Here is a 16,746-nt window from a genome sequence, read left to right as displayed (position 1 = left end):
GGGGGCCTATGGCTCTGCCACTTGAACCAGGCACTTCCTTTCTCCCTTGTGGGGTCCAGACCCAGCCTTGACCCAAAGAGACACCGGGGTTGGGAAACACCTTGTGCGCCCCTCCCCAGGACCCGCAACGCCAGCTCTAGGCTCAACCACCGGGGTCGGTCCGGGTGTTTCGGCTGGAACTGCCTTTCCCTCAGCCCCATAAATCTCTGTGGAGTGACTGCCAGGACTTCAGAGCCCATGGCCTCACCCTGATTTACAGGGGAAACTGAGAGCCTGCGGCAGGATGGGATGGATTTAGCCACTGTCAGTTGGTGCTCGGCCACTGTCACCTGAGAAACCATCCAGCAGCATCTCCCAGGGGCCTCAAGGCCTGCAAGAGACCATGGGTTTCCTCTACCCTGTGCCCACATTCCCAGCCCTGCCCTCATGCCCAGGAGATTAACCCCTCAGCCAGAGGGCAAAGGGCATCTGCCTGGCCGGGCCTGTACTGACACCACAGGCATGAGGCTGGGGCCAGCAGCCTCCTAGCCTGCTCCTCTAGCGATGGCTGGGAGGATGGGGAGGGCTGAGCACTGACAGAGGGCCCCGCCATGGACTAGGTCTGTGGCACCCATAACCCTGCTCAGTCCAGCACAGCTCTGGCACCCTAGAGGGTGAATGAAGCAAGAAGCCACAGAGAACACTCCAGAGAGCCCTGCCCTAACTCTCCTGCTTCTTCAGAAATGGATTCCCAGAATGGAGAAAGAGGTAGAGTGAGACCCCAGGGTGCCTGCAGAGGGGCTCCTCACTCCACCCCGCTCCTCACTCAAACCCCCACAGCCCTGGCCCGCTGTGTCCACCAGGGCTGGGGGTGCCGATGCAGCAGGCTAGCTGGGCCTCTGGGTGGCTTCTCTGCAACAAAGAAGGACGCGGAGGCAGGGTAGAAACGACTGTGTATTCCCTGGTTACAAAGCGGGGCTGTGGCGGTCACCAGCATGTCCAGCAGGTCAGCAGACCAGCAGGGCCTCATCGTCACTGGCCTCCAACGTTGGGGAGCAGGGTGGTGGGGGACTCCTGCAGACACCCAATGGCTCTGGTGGGTGGGGGCCCAGGGTGCTACTGGCAGTGGGAGCCAGGGGGTGAGGGTCCTGGGCCGAGCAGGGCTCCCGAGGCGCTTCGGCAGGGGCCAGGCTGTCCACCAAAGAGTCCCTGCAGGCCTTTCTGTCCTTGTCCCCCAGCCTGCACTCTGGGTCCCGCAGGCCGGAGGGGGGAGGCACAGCAGATCCCGCCTCTGATGCATGGCCTGGGACACTGGGGGGCCCATCCCCAGCCCCTACAGGGCTGCCTGTGTCCGTGAGGGGTGCTGGGGGATCTGGGGTGGTCCCCGGTGCAGGCTGGAGGAGCCCGTCCCCCAGCACCGTCTGTGAGGTGCGCGCAGCGGTCAGCAGTGGGATCTGTCCCCGCGGTGCCCGCGGCCGGTGAAAGAGCCGGTTCCAGAGGCGGCCGAGGCGGCGGCGGGAGGGCCCTCGGCGGGAGGCGTGCCTGCGCATCTGTCTCCGCATGGCTGTGCGAAGGTTCTGTAGCACCGAGGCCTGGAGGGTGGGGCGGTGGCTGAGAGGGCAGAGGTCAGCACGACCCCAAGAGACCAACTCGTTCTCCCCAACGTGGCCGTGGTGGCCTCCCACATCACCCTGCCCCGGCCTCACCTTCCGCCTCCCTCGACCCCTGGGCCATGCACTGTCCGACCTGGCCCCTAAGTCTCCCGGTCTGGGCGTTCTCTGAGGCTCAAGCAGGAGCCCCGCCCGGGGCGGGATCTCACCCTCTGGCGCTCACCTGGGACGCACTGTAGACGGGGAAGTCCTCCACGGGCGGAATGAGGCCCTGCGCGATGAGCTGCCCATAGGACGGGGGTGCCTCCCGCCGCACAAACTCAGCCTCCAGGCGCGTCATCTGGGTCTCGAAGGCCCTGAAAATCGCGGGCAGGAGGGCAGCATGGCGGGGCTGGCCAGGACCACACTCTCCCTCCGACATACACGGGGCCCCCAGCCCTCCACTCTGACCTCCCAGGACGCACAGGAGAAGTCCACCAGCCGGAGGCCTGAGACTGGGGACGCAGCCCTCGCGGCGGAGCGCGGCGCAGGGAGCCCCGCCCCTTCCCACTGCGGCGGCGCGGCCCCGCCCACCTGTACTCCTGCGTGCGCAGCGAGTAGAGCTTGAAGGCGCAGCCCAGGGCGATGACCAGCAGCAGGCCGCACACCAGGCTGCCGATGAGGGCGGCGGTGATGACCTTCCGCGGCACCGCCGCCAGACAGCCGTGCTCGTCGCTGCCGTCCTGGCAGTCCTCCTGGCCGTCACAGCGCCACGTCTCGAAGATGCACAGGTTGGTGCCGCAGTGGAAGGTGCCGGGCTGGCAGGAGAAGCAGTTCTTCTCGTCGGCGCCGTCGGGGCAGCTCTTCTGGTTGTTGCAGCGGTCGGCGGGCGCGTAGCACAGGCCGCTGCCGCCCTCGCAGGGGTACTGGTCGGGCGGGCAGGCGGGGCAGCCCTGCTCGTCGCGGCCGCTGGCACAGTGCCACCAGCCATCGCAGCGCTGCGGCTCCGAGAAGCAGCCCTGCTCGCCCGCGTCCCCCTCGCTGCTGCTCCCACATGGCTGCTCCCACGGGAGGCAGTAGCCCTTCACCTGATAGGTGGCGTTGAAGCCGTGGCCGGCGCTGCGGGCGCGGGCGTGGTAGGCCACGGTGAGGCGGCCCTGGGCGGCCTCCAGGCTCACGGGCCGGTGGTTGCTGCGGTAGGACAGCGTCTGCAGCAGGCGGTCCCCGCGCTCACCCAGGCCCTCGTACACCTGCACGTAGTCGTCGTAGCCCAGCCGCAGCTCCAGCTGCAGCAGCACGCGCCGCGGGTCCTGCGTGTCCACCAGCCACGTGCAGTGAAGGTCCGAGGGCCCACGGGCTGCGCCAAACAGGTCCGGGGAGGCGAAGGAGCCGTAGAAGCTGCCCAGCCGCCGGCCACACGCCAGGTCGGGGCAGCCGGCCTCGTCGGAGCCGTCCCCGCAGTCCTGGGTGCCATCGCAGCGCCTCTCGGCGGGCAGGCAGCGCGTGGAGCGCGCCCCGCTGCAGGGGAAGGTGCCCCCCGGGCACAGGCTGCCGGGTGGCTCAGAGGCAGGCGCCGAGCAGTTGCCCTCGTCAGAGCCGTCGCCACACTCGTCCACAGTGTTGCATTGCCACGGCCCGGGCAGGCACTTGCCGTTATCACAGCGGAACTCGTCTGCCTGGCAGGACGCCTGGCCCAGCTTCCCTGTGGGGTGAAGAGCATGGGGGAAGGGGGCAGTCAGGGGAGAGCAGAGCCTCCCTCCAGCGGGGGACCGGGCGCCAGGAGCAGATAGGGTGGTTCCCCTGTCCCGGGGTGGCAGGGCCTCTCCATGGCCACCCGAGGTGCAGAGACCCCTCAAATGCCAGAGTGGGCTCATCCCTGACTTGACCCAAGGGTGAGGGGTGAGCCACTCACTCTAGCCAAGTCTATGAAGTGGGGTCAGGGAGCTCGAGGGGCTGACCAGTCCCAGTCCCCCGACTGACTGGGCTGCTGGGGAAGACCCTGCAGGGAGTGGGCCAAGAGAGGGTACTGCCTGGGCCCTTGGAGCCCTCGGGCTCTGTGGTGCCCTGCCCCACCGTGCCGCCAGCATCACCTCGGATGTACGAGAGACGGAAGCCCTGGGCTTGGCCGGAGCTGGAGGCGTCAGAGTGGAAGAAGATCCAGACGTGGTCCCGGGCAGAGATGAAGGCAGGCGGGATGGCAGAGCCACAGAGCCGGAAGGCCTCCTGGCGGGGCGGGGCTGCTGGGCCCAGCATGAGCCAGTCCAGGGAGCACTGGTGGGACTCCTCCACGTCAAAGTTGCGGAAGCTGCCGGGGCAGAGAGGAAGGAGGACCGTGGGTGTGGGCGGGCAGGCAGGGAGCCCACAGACGTGAGCTTACGGCAAGGGTGGCCAGCCACACTGGTCCCTCTACTCCTTCATGCTGGGCCTCTTAGTGGGACCCCAGCCACCATCCAGGGGCCTGAGGGCAGCTGCATGAAGAATCAGAACCGTGGACATCCCCATTGAGGCTCTGGGAGGGCCTCACCTTTCTGCCCTCCATCAGCACACATAGTGCCCACCCCAAAGCCAAAGTGGAGGGGGAGTCAGTTCCTTCCCCTGACACTGTCTCTTCAAGGGCAAGACCCAAGAGTCCAGATCCCTCCCACACTGGGTCTGCTGGGACAGACCTAGCACAAACTCACAGGCTTATCCAGTGAGGGGGCACACGCACACGGGGCTGGCCTAGCCTACATCTGGGTGACAGCTTGTCTCCTGGGGAGAAACGCTGGAGCTGGCCTCCCACCCAGGCTATAGGGCAAGCAGGCCACAGGGGCAGGGAGTACCCTAGAAGTGGCCAGTAAGGGTGGAGTCTTTGAAGAAAGAGTGCCTGAGAGCCACGGCCCTGCGGCCACAGGGAAACTGGCAGGACCACCAGGAGAGACCCCCATCGTGCGCATCACATCCCTGTGCTTTGGAGCTAGGGAGTACCCGGGCCTGCTGGGCTTTGGCATGTAGGACAGTGACACCCCAGCCAGACACCCCATGGCCACCCAGGCCAGGGGTTTCAGCCTCGGTTCCACTGTCTAGCCACCTCATCCCAGCACCCTCTGCACATCCCTGCAGCTACAGCACCGGGCTCCTGCCTGGCTCCCTCTCCTGCCGAGACTGCCCCCAGACCCCGGGGGAAAAGCCCTGCTCTAGGCTCCATGCCAGCCTGGCCTCAAGCCACCTGCAGGACACTTCTGCCACCTCAGGGACAGCTGGACCACGCCAACCAGTCCCCAGGGCTTCTCTCCCTGGCCGGGCTGAGGTGATTGACAGCCCCCACTCCTCATGAGAGAGGCTCTCGCAGAAGTCCAGCAGGAGAGGCAGCCAGCTGCGGGGACCCACAGAGCCCGGGGCACGCTCACATGCTCACACGTGCCCACACACATGAACTTACACACATATCTGCTCACAGCTGCCCTCTGTACCTGTTCATACATGTGCTCACTCACATGCACGCACTCACACATGCTCTCATACATGCCCTCTACACCTGTTCATACATGCACTCACGTGCATGTACCGTCACACACCCACACACTCTTTCACATACACACTCACTCAGCCTGTGTAAGGCCCACGGAGTCTCCCTCTGGTGCCCTAGGTCTCCTTACCTGATGGTGATCATATCCCCACGGTCACCCTGGATGTACCAGCTGCAGTTGGTGCCCGGCGGGTAGTTGAGGGGCCAGGCTGGGCTGTAGATGACACCGCGCCGTTCCGTGTGCTGTTCCAGCTTTCCGCTGCAGGCAGCTGTCGGGAGAAGAGGCTGAGAAGTGCTGGCCTCCCGTTTGAGTGGGAGGTGAGGTGGGAGGCCCACTTGATCCCCCCCATGGCTTGAGCACAGGCCCGCCCCAGGGTGGGATCAAGTCAGATGAAGGTAGCCATGGCCAGGGCGAGGCCAACCTCAAGACTTCATTGGAATTCCGTGTGGAGGGCCAAGGACGCACAAGGACTCGGGGCAGCCTCAGCTCCCAACCCTGCCCCGTGCACCAGAGTGTAGGTCTCATTCCCCACTCCCGGCAGGGCTGCGAATGAACCCACCGGCAGTCCCCTTGGCACCTCCAGGGTGCAGCCTGCATGGACAGTCCTGCTGTGGTTCCCTGCCTGCCCTCCCTGGTGTAGGTATAAATACAGGCCTCAGCCCTGGGAAGGGAGGGGCTTTGCTCACCCAGCACATATTTACTGAGTAGCTACTAAGTGCCCGGCACAAGTACTAGGTGTGCTGAGTAAGACAGTCAAAAGCCCTGCCCCATGGAGGCTGCCGGGAGAGCAGACATGCTGATCTCTGGGTGGAGTAAAGATCATAACACAGGCCTGTAGGGAGGCCAGTGTCCAGATGTGGCTGGAAACACAGGCTGAGTCTGCTCACACCTTGTGTGGCACTGGGGTTTCATCCTAAGCGTAAGTGGGAAGCCACTGGAGGTAGATGTCATAACCAGACAAGGAGACAGGCTCAGAGAGGATAAGTGACCTTCCCGTGGCCACACAGCAGTAGGTGGCAGAGTCAGACTCGACCCTGGTCCTCTGGTAGGATCGGCCTCTCACTGCCATCCGTGAACCCACGCACCAGGGACAAGTGCGGGTTATCATTCCAGCCAGTATGGTGAAGCAGTGTCACCACGCCCAGCCCTGCCAGCCTCACTTCACCCTCTTCATTATCCATGCCTCTGCTTCCAACTGAGCCCGCCTAGCCTGAAGACTGCAGAGCTGACCCCGGTGTCAGGCAAGGTCCCTGCACTTGGCCACACCCACCCCTCCCAGCCCCTGCAGCCCTCCACCACACCACCTCATCTGATCCTCACAAAAACCTGTGGCAAAGGCAGGGCCCATTATACAGATGGAGAAACTGAGGTCAGTAACACCACCTCCTCACTCTCCCACTGCCTGGCACCTTCCACTGTCACCCTAGAAACCAGGGTCTCTCTGCTGGCTCTTAACAAGACTCTTTGGGACCCCAAACTGCACGGCTGCAGAAAGGAGAGTGGAAGTCTCCAGCCGCCTCCCGTGCTCATAGGGCTGTGACCTGGAGGTCCAGGTCATCTGATACTCTGACTAACAGGGAAGTGGAAACCCCCACAGACAGCTCACAAAAGCCTCAAAGGACTAGAAGAGAAACACCACACTTAACCCTAAAACACGGCTGGGCACCCTTGGGCTGCCGTCAGAGCCCCAATAGTCCCTGGTCACCAAGGCACCAGCCAGGCCTCTCTGCTTGGCACTCACCTGTGGCCCGGAAGGCCAGCCTTCCTGACCCTCAGATTTCTTACCTATTAAGCAGGAGCATTATTGCACCTGCTTAATAGGTAGATTAATAGGTAGAGCACCCAGGAGGGGAAGGACAAGGGCCCCTTCCCTCTGACAGATGAGCCCCCCCCCCCCCCCGCAAGACCCTGGGTGCTGACCAGGGGGCCTGGGAGGTGTGAGGCTATGAAACCAGAAGAAGCTTCTCCTCCTGGATGGTGCTGGACAAGAGATTCACAGGCAGGGAGAGCCTAGTATGGCTGGCTCAAATCTCTAAAGCCATGATTAACGAGAAGTCAGGAGACTCTGTCAGCCAGGGTGGGAACCACCCTTTGTTGCCTTGACCCTCAGCCCCTGGGACAGGGCCTGGAGCAAAGCAGGGCCTAGTCTGTACCTACCCTGGCCAGGAGGCCTTCCTCAGTGACAAAACACTCAGGCCAGGGTCCTCACCCACAGTGGTTGCAGAAAGCCAGGCCCGTGCGCCAGAATCTTCCTCTAGACCTACGTCTATCCTCCTTTCCAGAGGCAGGCAGCCTGTCTCTGGAACCACCAGGCAAGTCAGGAGCAGATGACTAGACAGCAGCCAGCCCAGCCGTACCTCTCAACAAAGCCCCTGACAGCATGTCCCCCACACAGCCTTACCCCTGAGCACTCCCCAAGGCTGCCCAGAATTCCCACCTAGGCGGCAGCGAAAGCACTCAGTTTGCTCTTCTCCAAAGTGGGGGCACAGAGCTCATGTCCTCTGCAGCCATCAGCCTGGCCCACTCACAGTGACCGTGGAGCAAGAGAGAGGGAGCTGCGAGCTCTGGTCAGGGCGTCCTGACTGGACGCTGCTTGGCCATGAGCCTGGAGGCTGCCACCAGCTCAGACAACCAACTCCAGGCCTCTGCATGACGGCAGCCTCACTCCCACCCCAACAAGCCACCCTGGGACCCGGGCACAGGTGGGGGAAAGGCCTCACAAATCCAGTTCCAGGGCCCACATTGCCAGGCACTCCATTCCACCCTAGGCCTCACCTTGTCCATCAGTAAAATGGAGCCCATGGGTGCTGCTTGTTTCAGAGGTAGTCGGGAAATTCTAGGAAAGTGGCAGCCTCTAGGCAGATATTCACATGATGGGGTGAGTGGGGGTACGCCCTGCGTGGGTGAGGATCCCACAGAGTGTGTGATGATGGGTAGGTAGTGACAGGTGCTAGGAGGACCATACGTTTGCAGGATAGAGGGTGTGCGGTGTCGGGGCAGAGAAGCCTGTCTGAGCTTTAAATGGAGGTGACCCGTGTTCACTCCGGCAGAAGACCGCTCGGCCCTCAGGACCGGGTGGCCCTGCTCAGGGGGGCAAGGGATGAATGAGCACTTCCAGACCAGCGAGCGTCCTTCTTTCCCGGTCCAAAGAGTCGTGAAATGCTCTTGAGGAAGCATGAGCAAGGCCCGATAGAGCACAATTTGCGGATCTGGTTTCCAGAGGCAATCAATACTCCAGAAAACCTGCCTGCTCTAACTGCACAGCAGAGAGCTGGGGGCCCCACCCCGGTGCTCGGGGAAGCTGCCAGGGGAGTGGAAGGCAGCCCGGACACGCTGTCCAGGTCAGGAAGCTGGCGCCACGGCAGCCACACGGCCTAGCCCAGAGTCCGGGGTGCGGGAGGTGACGACCTGTGGCAGGACAGGGTCTGAGAGGCCAACACCCGTGAGGTTTCCAGGCAGTCCAGCTGGGCCCTCAGGGGTGTCTGGGTGGTCACCTCAGGCAGCCAGAAGCTGCTCTCCAATGCTCTTAGCAATGCTAGCCGGACAGAGCTAGACTCCAGGAGAGCTAGGGCCCCAGACTGCCACCTGTGGCCACCTAGGCCACCACGCAGTCAGGCTCCCAGGGCGCCACGCATAGGCGCCCTGATGCGAACCGCAGCCCCTGAAACTGGGGAATGAGGGCCTGCTGAGAACAATGTGGACCCTGGCTAAAAACAACTAAATGTGCAGACCTGGATGGCTGTCTTTGTCTCCCTGGCACTACGAGGGAACCTTGTCCCTATAGCAACACTGTTCTAAACCTGGGGCACGGGCATGTGGCAGATGTGTTTGAGGTCACATGCCCACCCACCATAGTAGCAGAAGGCCTCACCTGGGGCTCACAATCTGTAAGACCCGGCCCCCCTCCCCCCCTCCCTCCCACTCTCTACCGTGGTCATAGACCCCTGACCCCAGCAGGGCCAGTCAGCCTCCTCTGGAAAATTGGGATGGGGAGACTGGGCAGTTAGCGGTGAGGGCCAGGACACCAGGCAGCACTGGGGCTGGCTCGGTGCTGAGTAAGGCAGGGCCCCGGCCAGCTGTGTCAGCAGAGGAGGCCAGACAGCAGGGAGCAGGAGATGATGTGCAGGGGGAACCAGGAAGGAGCCTGAGGAGCCACATCTGAGAGATGGGCCTCTGAAAGCAGCCTCTGTGGGCCCTGGGCCTCCCCATCCCAGTGACCCTGGCCAGCAGAGATCCCTCTCCCTGAGCCAGCCTCAGTGGCTTTCTGCTACGAGGCACTGAGCAGAACAAGAAGTCCCAGGTGCCTCCAAACCACTAAGCAGCCCTGCAGACAGCAAATGAGTCACCGACCCCCCATGTTGGAGACCACACATTCTCCCCAGCTCCCTAAGGCCCTCCTCAGATGCCCCCTGGTGGCCCCAGGGCCCTGAGGGCCTGGGCTTCCCCGCAGCAGCCCCCTCAGCAAAGAGCAAACACCCAGATGGCCTCAGTCTCCCCTCCTGCTCCTGACAGTCTTTGCTGGCCCTGGCATTGGGCCAGAGCACAAAGATGGCCTGTGGATGGCTGGACCCACTCGGACAGGAGGAGGCAGGGAGGAGCAGTTCTGACCGTGTGTCTTAGGTTCGGTAGGTCTACTTGGCAACCACCGATCCCAGGGCCAAAACATCAGCCTAAGTGTTCATCTCTCTCCTGCACACCAGCTGGCCTGAAGCTGGTCTTGCCCAGACAGACCAGCTGAACCCAGGCTGAGCCACCTACTTTTCTAACTCACAACCAAGTCAGTATTTTCCCTGCTCTGGGTGATCCTGGCACCAGGTACCCGGCAACTGGACCCCACCCCTGTAGCCTCAAGCCTGCCAGAGTCATTCAAACTAGCCCATTCTGAGCTGTTTCCCCTTCCCTGCCTTGACTTCCCCCCTCTCAAGACACATAGGTAACAAATTTGTCAATGGCATTGGCCTCTCTGTGCCATCACCCATTCATACCTTTATAAATTCAATCCCAGGTATAATTTTAAAACAGGCAAGCAGCTCATGGTGCCTTGTGGCCTCGGAACCCCACAGTCTACAGGAAGCACAATCTGTCGATTCTACTGGACCTGTGACAGTTTGCTAGTGGCATTAAGCCACCATGTGTCATTGCCATGCTGAGCACCTTGCCTCATTTGCCCATTGACCCTAATAAGCAGGCTCTGAGGTAGATCCTGTTATCGCATCCATTTTAAAAAGAGAAACTGAGACTCAAGGAGGTGTAAGCTTGCCCAGGGCCAAACGGCTCCTTTGTGATGCAGAAAAAATGCCCAAGGACTGAAGCTGAGAGAGGCCAGCTGACCTCAGGGGTGGACAGGCCCTGAAGGCCTGTCCTCAGAGGTCACTAAACCAGAAGGACAGGGAGGAAGGGAAGAAAGAGAGAAGCATCTTACTCACCTAAGGCAGGGACTGCGCTGCTGAGCCGCCCAGTGAGGACGATGTTCACTGTGGGAAATACAGGGAGGAGTCAGTAGGGGGCAGTGGCTCTTGGGGACCCAGACACCTGCACTGAGCCAACAGCAGCCCTTGATGGGCACAGGACAACATGGCCAAACCCCTGGCTGGTTCTCTTCATCTCGCAGGGCAAGGCCCAGAGTGCTGCTGCCACAGAGACTTCACTCCCACCTGGTCCTGCCAGATGGGCAGAGGGGAGGACCACAGAGGGTCTCAGGACCCACCCCCCACTCCCACAGCCAAAGAGAGTGGGGTGCAAGGTTGGCTGCACTCTGGCTGCTCCCCAGGCCTGGGAATTCTAACTCCTGTAGGATGGGGTGTATTTCTGTCTCCCCTGTCCAGCTTGGGAATTCATGCCTGGACCACCCTGGTTCAGCCTGGATAAGGGCTCTGCCTGCAAGGGGGCCCCTACCACTTGGAAGGGCTTCCTCACTCTGAGGGGCCTTGCCAGCCACGGGGTCTACCAGCAGTCAGGGCAGGAAGAAGCAGTTCTGATTACCACATTTTATAGGGATGCACAGTTAGCAGGATTCACGGTCCACTCCCTGTGCCATGCTGACCTTGAGAAGAGAGGCAAAGAAATCTGCCACCTACCCCCTCAAGTATCCACCTGCATGGCCTTTGTCCTTTGCTTTCACCTACTGCTTTCCTGCAAGGGGGTTATAGGACCAAGAGGGGAATATGGGCAAACTCAGCTTCCCGGGGTTCAGGATGCCCCCTTCCCCCAACATCAAGGATGCCAAGGGAGGCAGAGAGCATCTCTGCCCAGGTCAGTCCCCAACTGGTGAGGAAGCAGGGGCAGATAGATGCCCCCTCTGAAAACACCCAGGCTCTGCTAGGCAGAGCCCATGCCACATCTGGGCAGGGAGGGCCCCCTGAGGGAAGCCCAGCACCCAGCAGCTCAGAGTCCAGAGAGCACATGGTACTAACAGACTGGGGAGTGGGCGCTTTGGAGGGGTGGGGTCCCAGCCCTTAGCCATTCACACAGCTGAGGCAAGGGGCCTTCCAGAAGACTCAGAGCTCCCTGATTACTGAAGGGCAGAGGAGGGTGCAGCTGAACGCTGACAGGTTTCTTTTTTACTATGTCATTTCAGTAGCTTCAGCAAACCTACAGGGCTTACAGAATCTTCACTAGTGACACCATAGGGTGTCCCCTGATGACCCCAAGCTCAGATAATGGCCTCCCTCCTCCTCATGGTAAATAAAGGAGCCATGTGGGTTGAGGATTTAACTCCTTTCTTTCCCTCTCCCCCACACAGGGCGGTGGAAAGGTGGACAGAAAAACTCCCGGACAGGGCAGGAGTCCTCCCTGCCCCCCTCAGGTGCCAGGCCTGGACAGGTCCCCGGGTCCTCCCCAGACACACCACTCGGGGCTGAACAGGCCTGCCCCGCTGGGTCTAAGAGACACAAAGAGAAGACAGGAGTCACTCTCCCAGCTGCCTCCCGCCGGCATCCTCAACGCGGCTCCCGCTAGCACCCGCCCCCGCCCCAAGTCCCGGCAGGAAACAGTTCCTTCTTCTGGGGACTACCGGCCGCAGACCCGCCCGCCTCGCCTTTGTCCGCAGCTCCGGAGGCCCCAGCCCCGGCAGGCCAGGCGGAAAGCCGCTGCCTGCCAACCCCGGCCGCCCGCACCACCCGGGCGCCCCGCGCCCCGGGATCCGCGCTCTGTTCCAAGCCGGGCGGGAGCCGGGATTCGGCTGCCAGAGTCGCCCCCCACCCAGGCCTGACACCCCAGCAGGCCGAGGATCCAGGGGGCCGTCTGCTCGCGCAGGGCGCGTCCGGGAAGCCCCGGCCGGAGCCCGGGGGAGCGGCGCGGGCCGGGGTCGCCTAGGGCGCGGCGCGGAGCTGCAAGGCGGGGGCGCGGACCCACCCGGCCTGCGCGGCCCACTCACCCAGGCAGACGACGGCGAGCTGTGCCCGGGCGCCCGGCGCCCCCTCCGGCCCCGCGGTCGCCCGCTTCTCCATGCCGGGGCCGGCCGCCCGCGGGCGCCGCCTCCTGCCCCCCCGGCTGCGGCTGCGGCTCCGGCTCCGGCTCGGGCTCCCGCGGCGGCTGCCGGCCGGGTGCGGGCGGCGGCTCCGGCTCCGGCTCCGGCAGCGTCTTTGTGAGGCGGCGGTGCAGGCCCGCAGCGCGCGCGGGGCCACATCGGCCGCGGCGTCACGGGCCCCGCGGGGGCTCAGCGGCGGCCGCCAGGGAGGACCCCCGCCCGCCGCTGCCCCCGCGCCCCCGGCGCCGCGCCGCCGCCGGCCTGTGCCCGGGGGCCCCCGGCGCGCCCATGCCCCGCGGCGCGCAGCCCACCCGGCCCCGGCGCCCCCGGCCCACGCGGCCGGGTGCCGTCGCTGGTGCGTCCGTGGGTCTGTGGGTCCTCGCGGCCGGCCCCTCGCCCGCTCCGAGCCCGGAGGCCGCGCCGCGCCAGCCACGTGACGCGCCCGCCGAGCCGCAGTGGCGCTGGCCGGGCGGGGGAGGCGGCGGGGCGGGCCGGGGGCGCGCGCCCCGCCTCGGTGCTGGACAGCTCCGCGCGGCCGTCCCGGCCAGTCGGCGCCCCCCGCCCTCGAGCCAGGGCCCCGTCGGCTCTGGCCTGGCCCGCTCTTGGGGCCCACGAACTGGTCCCTCCCGGAGCCCGCGGGGCCGCTTGCAGGGGAGGGGAGGGCACCTGAGGGCAGGACCGCGCGAGGTGGCGCAGGGCTAAGGCCCGTCTGCCCGGTGAGGTATCCCTGTTCCTGCCCCTCTGACCTGCCACCTCGTTTGCTATAGCCCACTTGGCCCTGGCATGTCCCTACAATGAATCCTTCCGTGCAGAGCAAGGCGTGGGAAGGGATACTGGGGAACATCTAGCAAGCAGGCCTCTGGAAAACCACCCCTTCCTTCCGGGGACCCCGAGACCACCTAAAATGGAAAGGAGGCTTGCTTCTCAGGCTTGGGGCTGGGAGTGGTGTCAACCAACGGGCTGGTCCCGAAGAGGCAGAACCCCGGGAGAGAAAGGGAGAAGAGTGGAGGAGGCCATTTACGGTCAGGCAGGGTCAGCCACCCTTTCTTGAGACTAATGTGAAATCGGAGGTCCTGACATGGAGGTTTGGTATGGGGCTCCATGCCTGCCCTGAGCTGAGGTTCAGGATCCCTCTTCAATTACCACCACTCCTCCTGATATTCTCCTTTTTTTGGAGAGAAGGTAAAGAGAAACTGATACCGTATTAGTAAAAGTTGGAGACCCACTTTCACTGTGCAGGCCAACTGTGTGTGTGTGTGTGTGTGTGTGTGTGTGTGTGTGTGTGTGTGTGTTTTCTCTTCTAATTCCTTTGGTGATTTTTCCAAAGCAGACTTCTTGAGAGACAGAGTAAACGATTTAAGAATCAAATAACAAGATAAATGACTCATTTATGGTAAAGAGCACTAGCCTACCATAATTTGGTTTCACGATTTCCCCAGACTGCTGACTTCTCATGTAATGGGCATTTATGCATGGCAAAAATATTCAACAGAATTGGAGGATTGACAAGAAGGGTCCAAAGTTTTGTTTCCACTTGAGGATTGCTTTCTAGATGCATGTTTTCCAAGCCGTGAAAAGAATCCAGGGTTGAGACCAAGGCCATGGGGAGTCCTATTGGAGCCTGAGGCAAAAGGAAAAATGTGAGTCCTTGTATACATTTATCAAAATCTATACATGTATCAAAATATGCTCCCATATTTTAAACTGAGTGGAAAGGTTACTAAAAGCTCTACAATCACAAAACATGACTATATAGAAAGTCCCAAGTTGCCCAAATCTGTCCACACCCCATTATCAACCCTCATAAAGCCACATAGCAGGGGACAGCACAGCTACCTGGGAACTTTGGGCTGGTTGGAAACGGCTTCCATTGCACAAGAGTGCAGGATCACAAAAAACCACCACCTCTCTGCATTTAAACTGTTGATGTTTTGTTCATCATAGATTTTTTTGCATTAAAAAAATTTTTTTTTAATTTTAAAGAGAGAGTGGAGGGGGGGGGGAGAAAGGGGCAGAGGGAGAGAGAGAATCCCAAGTAGGCTCCACCCTCAGCACAGAGCCCAACCCGGCCTTTGATCCCATGACCCTGGGGTCATGACCTGAGCCCGAATCAAGAGTCAGTTGTTCAGCCGACTGAGCCACCCAGGCGCCCCTGCGTTTATTTTTTTTGGAAAAAAAAAAAAAAACTTTTAAAGACATGGTTTATCTTGATTAATGAATTTTTTGGCACAAAGCTACTCCTTACCCATGTTGAGATCTTAGCCACCTGACACCCCATTTCCAGTTTAGTGCCCTCCAGAGGCTGCACCCAGGGCAGAGGCCTCACTAGGGTTCCCCAATGTAGCCCTGGCCCAGTCCTCTCCGGGAACCCATCTAAGCACTTGTGAAATGGCTCCTGGCAGTCCAGTCTCTGTTGCAGGACTCAACACCCTGGCTCAAAGATCCTGTAACTTGTTGACAGATATCCTGCATCAGCCCCAGCATCAGTTAGTTGTAACCAGGGGCTTTCTGTCTGTCACAACCCCAAATCTTCCAACTAATCGAGAATTTAGTGTTGGAAAGATGGTGATGGCAGCAATAGACCCCCCCCCAAGAACTTGCACCCCGGCTGGGGCAGATGAGGGAGGCCCCGGATGGAGGGGCGCAGGCGGGGGCTCGGGGTCCTCCTGGCGGGAAGCTGGCCTTCCTAGTCAGGAGGAAGCAAGGCTGCTGTCACTCACATGTGTTTCATGAGATGTGGACTGTGGGCCACTGAGGCCTTCAGCCATCTGCTCCCGGAGTGAGGAGGGGGAAGCGGCACGGAGTTGTCTCACATAAACCCCTGCCCAGAACAAAGGGGTCACCGCCGATGCTCATTCACCAGCCACATGCCCCAGGGCCTCTGCGGGACGAGGAGGCAGCCACCACTGCCGGAGAGTCCCATGTCGTCCTCCATCACTTACCAGCAGATGCAAATTCAAGCCCGCTCTTATCCAACTGGTTGCCAAGTCAGATGGTCATTGTCTTTCTTGACTTCAGACAGTTAGAATTTACTTGGGGATCAAAGGCCAAATGTGACTTTGGCGAGTAAAACTAAAACAGTCTTATGACCACCTAGTCCAGTCTTCCTGCAGGTGCCTTCGAGAAGGGAAAACACTTCTTTGTCCACACTGCACTCTCAACCAGACACTTCTCACTCTACAGTCAGCACCTTCCCCTTGGGCCCTGCTCAGCTCATGGTCACATCATTTACGGAGTCAATGATCCCTACCCCAGTCCCTCCACACCAATCCATCAATGGGTCTGGATAGCTAGTCCCTACCTCGTGTCTCACGTCTGCCACTTCTCTCCATCACCACGGCTCCCTCCTGGTCCCAGCCACCATCTCCTCTCTCTAAGATCTCTGCAGAAGCCTCCTACGTGGTCCCCTGACTCCCAATCAACAGCTCACATTTTTATCATGCAAAGTGGATCATGCCCCCTGCAGAAAACGCTCCAGCACAGACCTCAGACTTTTTAAGCTGAGGTTCATGATCCTGTGAATCAGCCTCTCCAAGCACCCCTACCTCCACCCGACTTGTCCTGGCCTGGGAGTATGTCCACTTTGCCCCAGAGCTAGTTCCTACTCTTCCTTCAACCTGCCAGGAGGACAGCCAAGACGCAGCGCCAGAGAGCATTTGGAGAGAGGTTCTCACCCTGTGCGCATCCCCTCCACCATGTGGACCTGCTGACTGGCCGCCAGGCTTCCGGTCTCCCCTGGAGAAAAGCACTCAAGCTCCCCAGGCCAGCTCCTCACTCAGGTGATAAGACGGTTGTGTCTACATTTGAGTCAGTCTCTTCTTGAACAGAAACTGTCCTTGGGCGATTTCTAAGACCCCTTCTGGGACCCCAGAGGAGCCTCACAGGACAGTGTCTCCTAAATGGCTATTTTGCTCCCATACACATTAAAATTCAAGTTGCTCAAATGACATTTGATTTTATTTTTTTAAGTTTATTTTGAGAGAGAGAGAATGGGGGAGGAGCAGAGAGAGAGAGAGAGAGAGAGAGTATCCCAAAGAGGCTCCACGCTCAGAGCAGAGCCCAACACGGGACTCGATCCCACGACCGTGAGACCATGACCTGAGCCGAAATCAAGAGCCGGACGCTCAACCAAATGAGCCACCCGGGCACCTCTCAAATGACATTTTAAGATAGCCATTTACAATCTACAGTGTCATGCAGA

At 60.9% G+C, this 16,746-nt stretch overlaps 1 protein-coding gene across 1 annotated transcript; it reads right to left on the bottom strand.

Moving 5' to 3' along the window:
• Nucleotides 1-920: 920 nt before the first annotated feature.
• LRP3 (LDL receptor related protein 3) lies at nt 921-12,862 on the bottom strand. The gene is made up of 7 exons (XM_027044602.2): nt 12,453-12,862; nt 10,504-10,551; nt 5,207-5,345; nt 3,659-3,873; nt 2,163-3,270; nt 1,813-1,945; nt 921-1,571 (listed from the first exon to the last, which is right to left on the bottom strand). Exons 1-7 carry the CDS (start codon nt 12,523-12,525, stop codon nt 987-989), a joined length of 2,301 nt encoding a protein of 766 aa, XP_026900403.1. The 5' UTR covers nt 12,526-12,862; the 3' UTR covers nt 921-986.
• Between the last annotated feature and the right edge of the window lie 3,884 nt (nt 12,863-16,746).

The sequence above is a fragment of the Acinonyx jubatus genome, chromosome E2 (assembly GCF_027475565.1).
Source record: "Acinonyx jubatus isolate Ajub_Pintada_27869175 chromosome E2, VMU_Ajub_asm_v1.0, whole genome shotgun sequence".
NCBI classification, from domain to species: domain Eukaryota; kingdom Metazoa; phylum Chordata; class Mammalia; order Carnivora; family Felidae; genus Acinonyx; species Acinonyx jubatus.
The sequence above is the reverse complement of the archived record's forward strand: the minus strand, read 5'-3'. Positions and strand labels throughout refer to the sequence as shown.

What these genes read in the sequence shown, in the direction of transcription:
- LRP3 (XM_027044602.2), bottom strand. Translation starts at nt 12,525, where the DNA reads ATGGAGAAGCGGGCGACCGCGGGGCCGGAGGGGGCGCCGGGCGCCCGG. An exon ending in CTGCGCACGCAGGAGTACAG is followed by an intron (nt 1,946 to 2,162) that starts GTGGGCGGGGCC and finishes CGCGATTTTCAG; the next exon opens with GGCCTTCGAGACCCAGATGA. An exon ending in CCGTCTACAGTGCGTCCCAG is followed by an intron (nt 1,572 to 1,812) that starts GTGAGCGCCAGA and finishes CCCACCCTCCAG; the next exon opens with GCCTCGGTGCTACAGAACCT.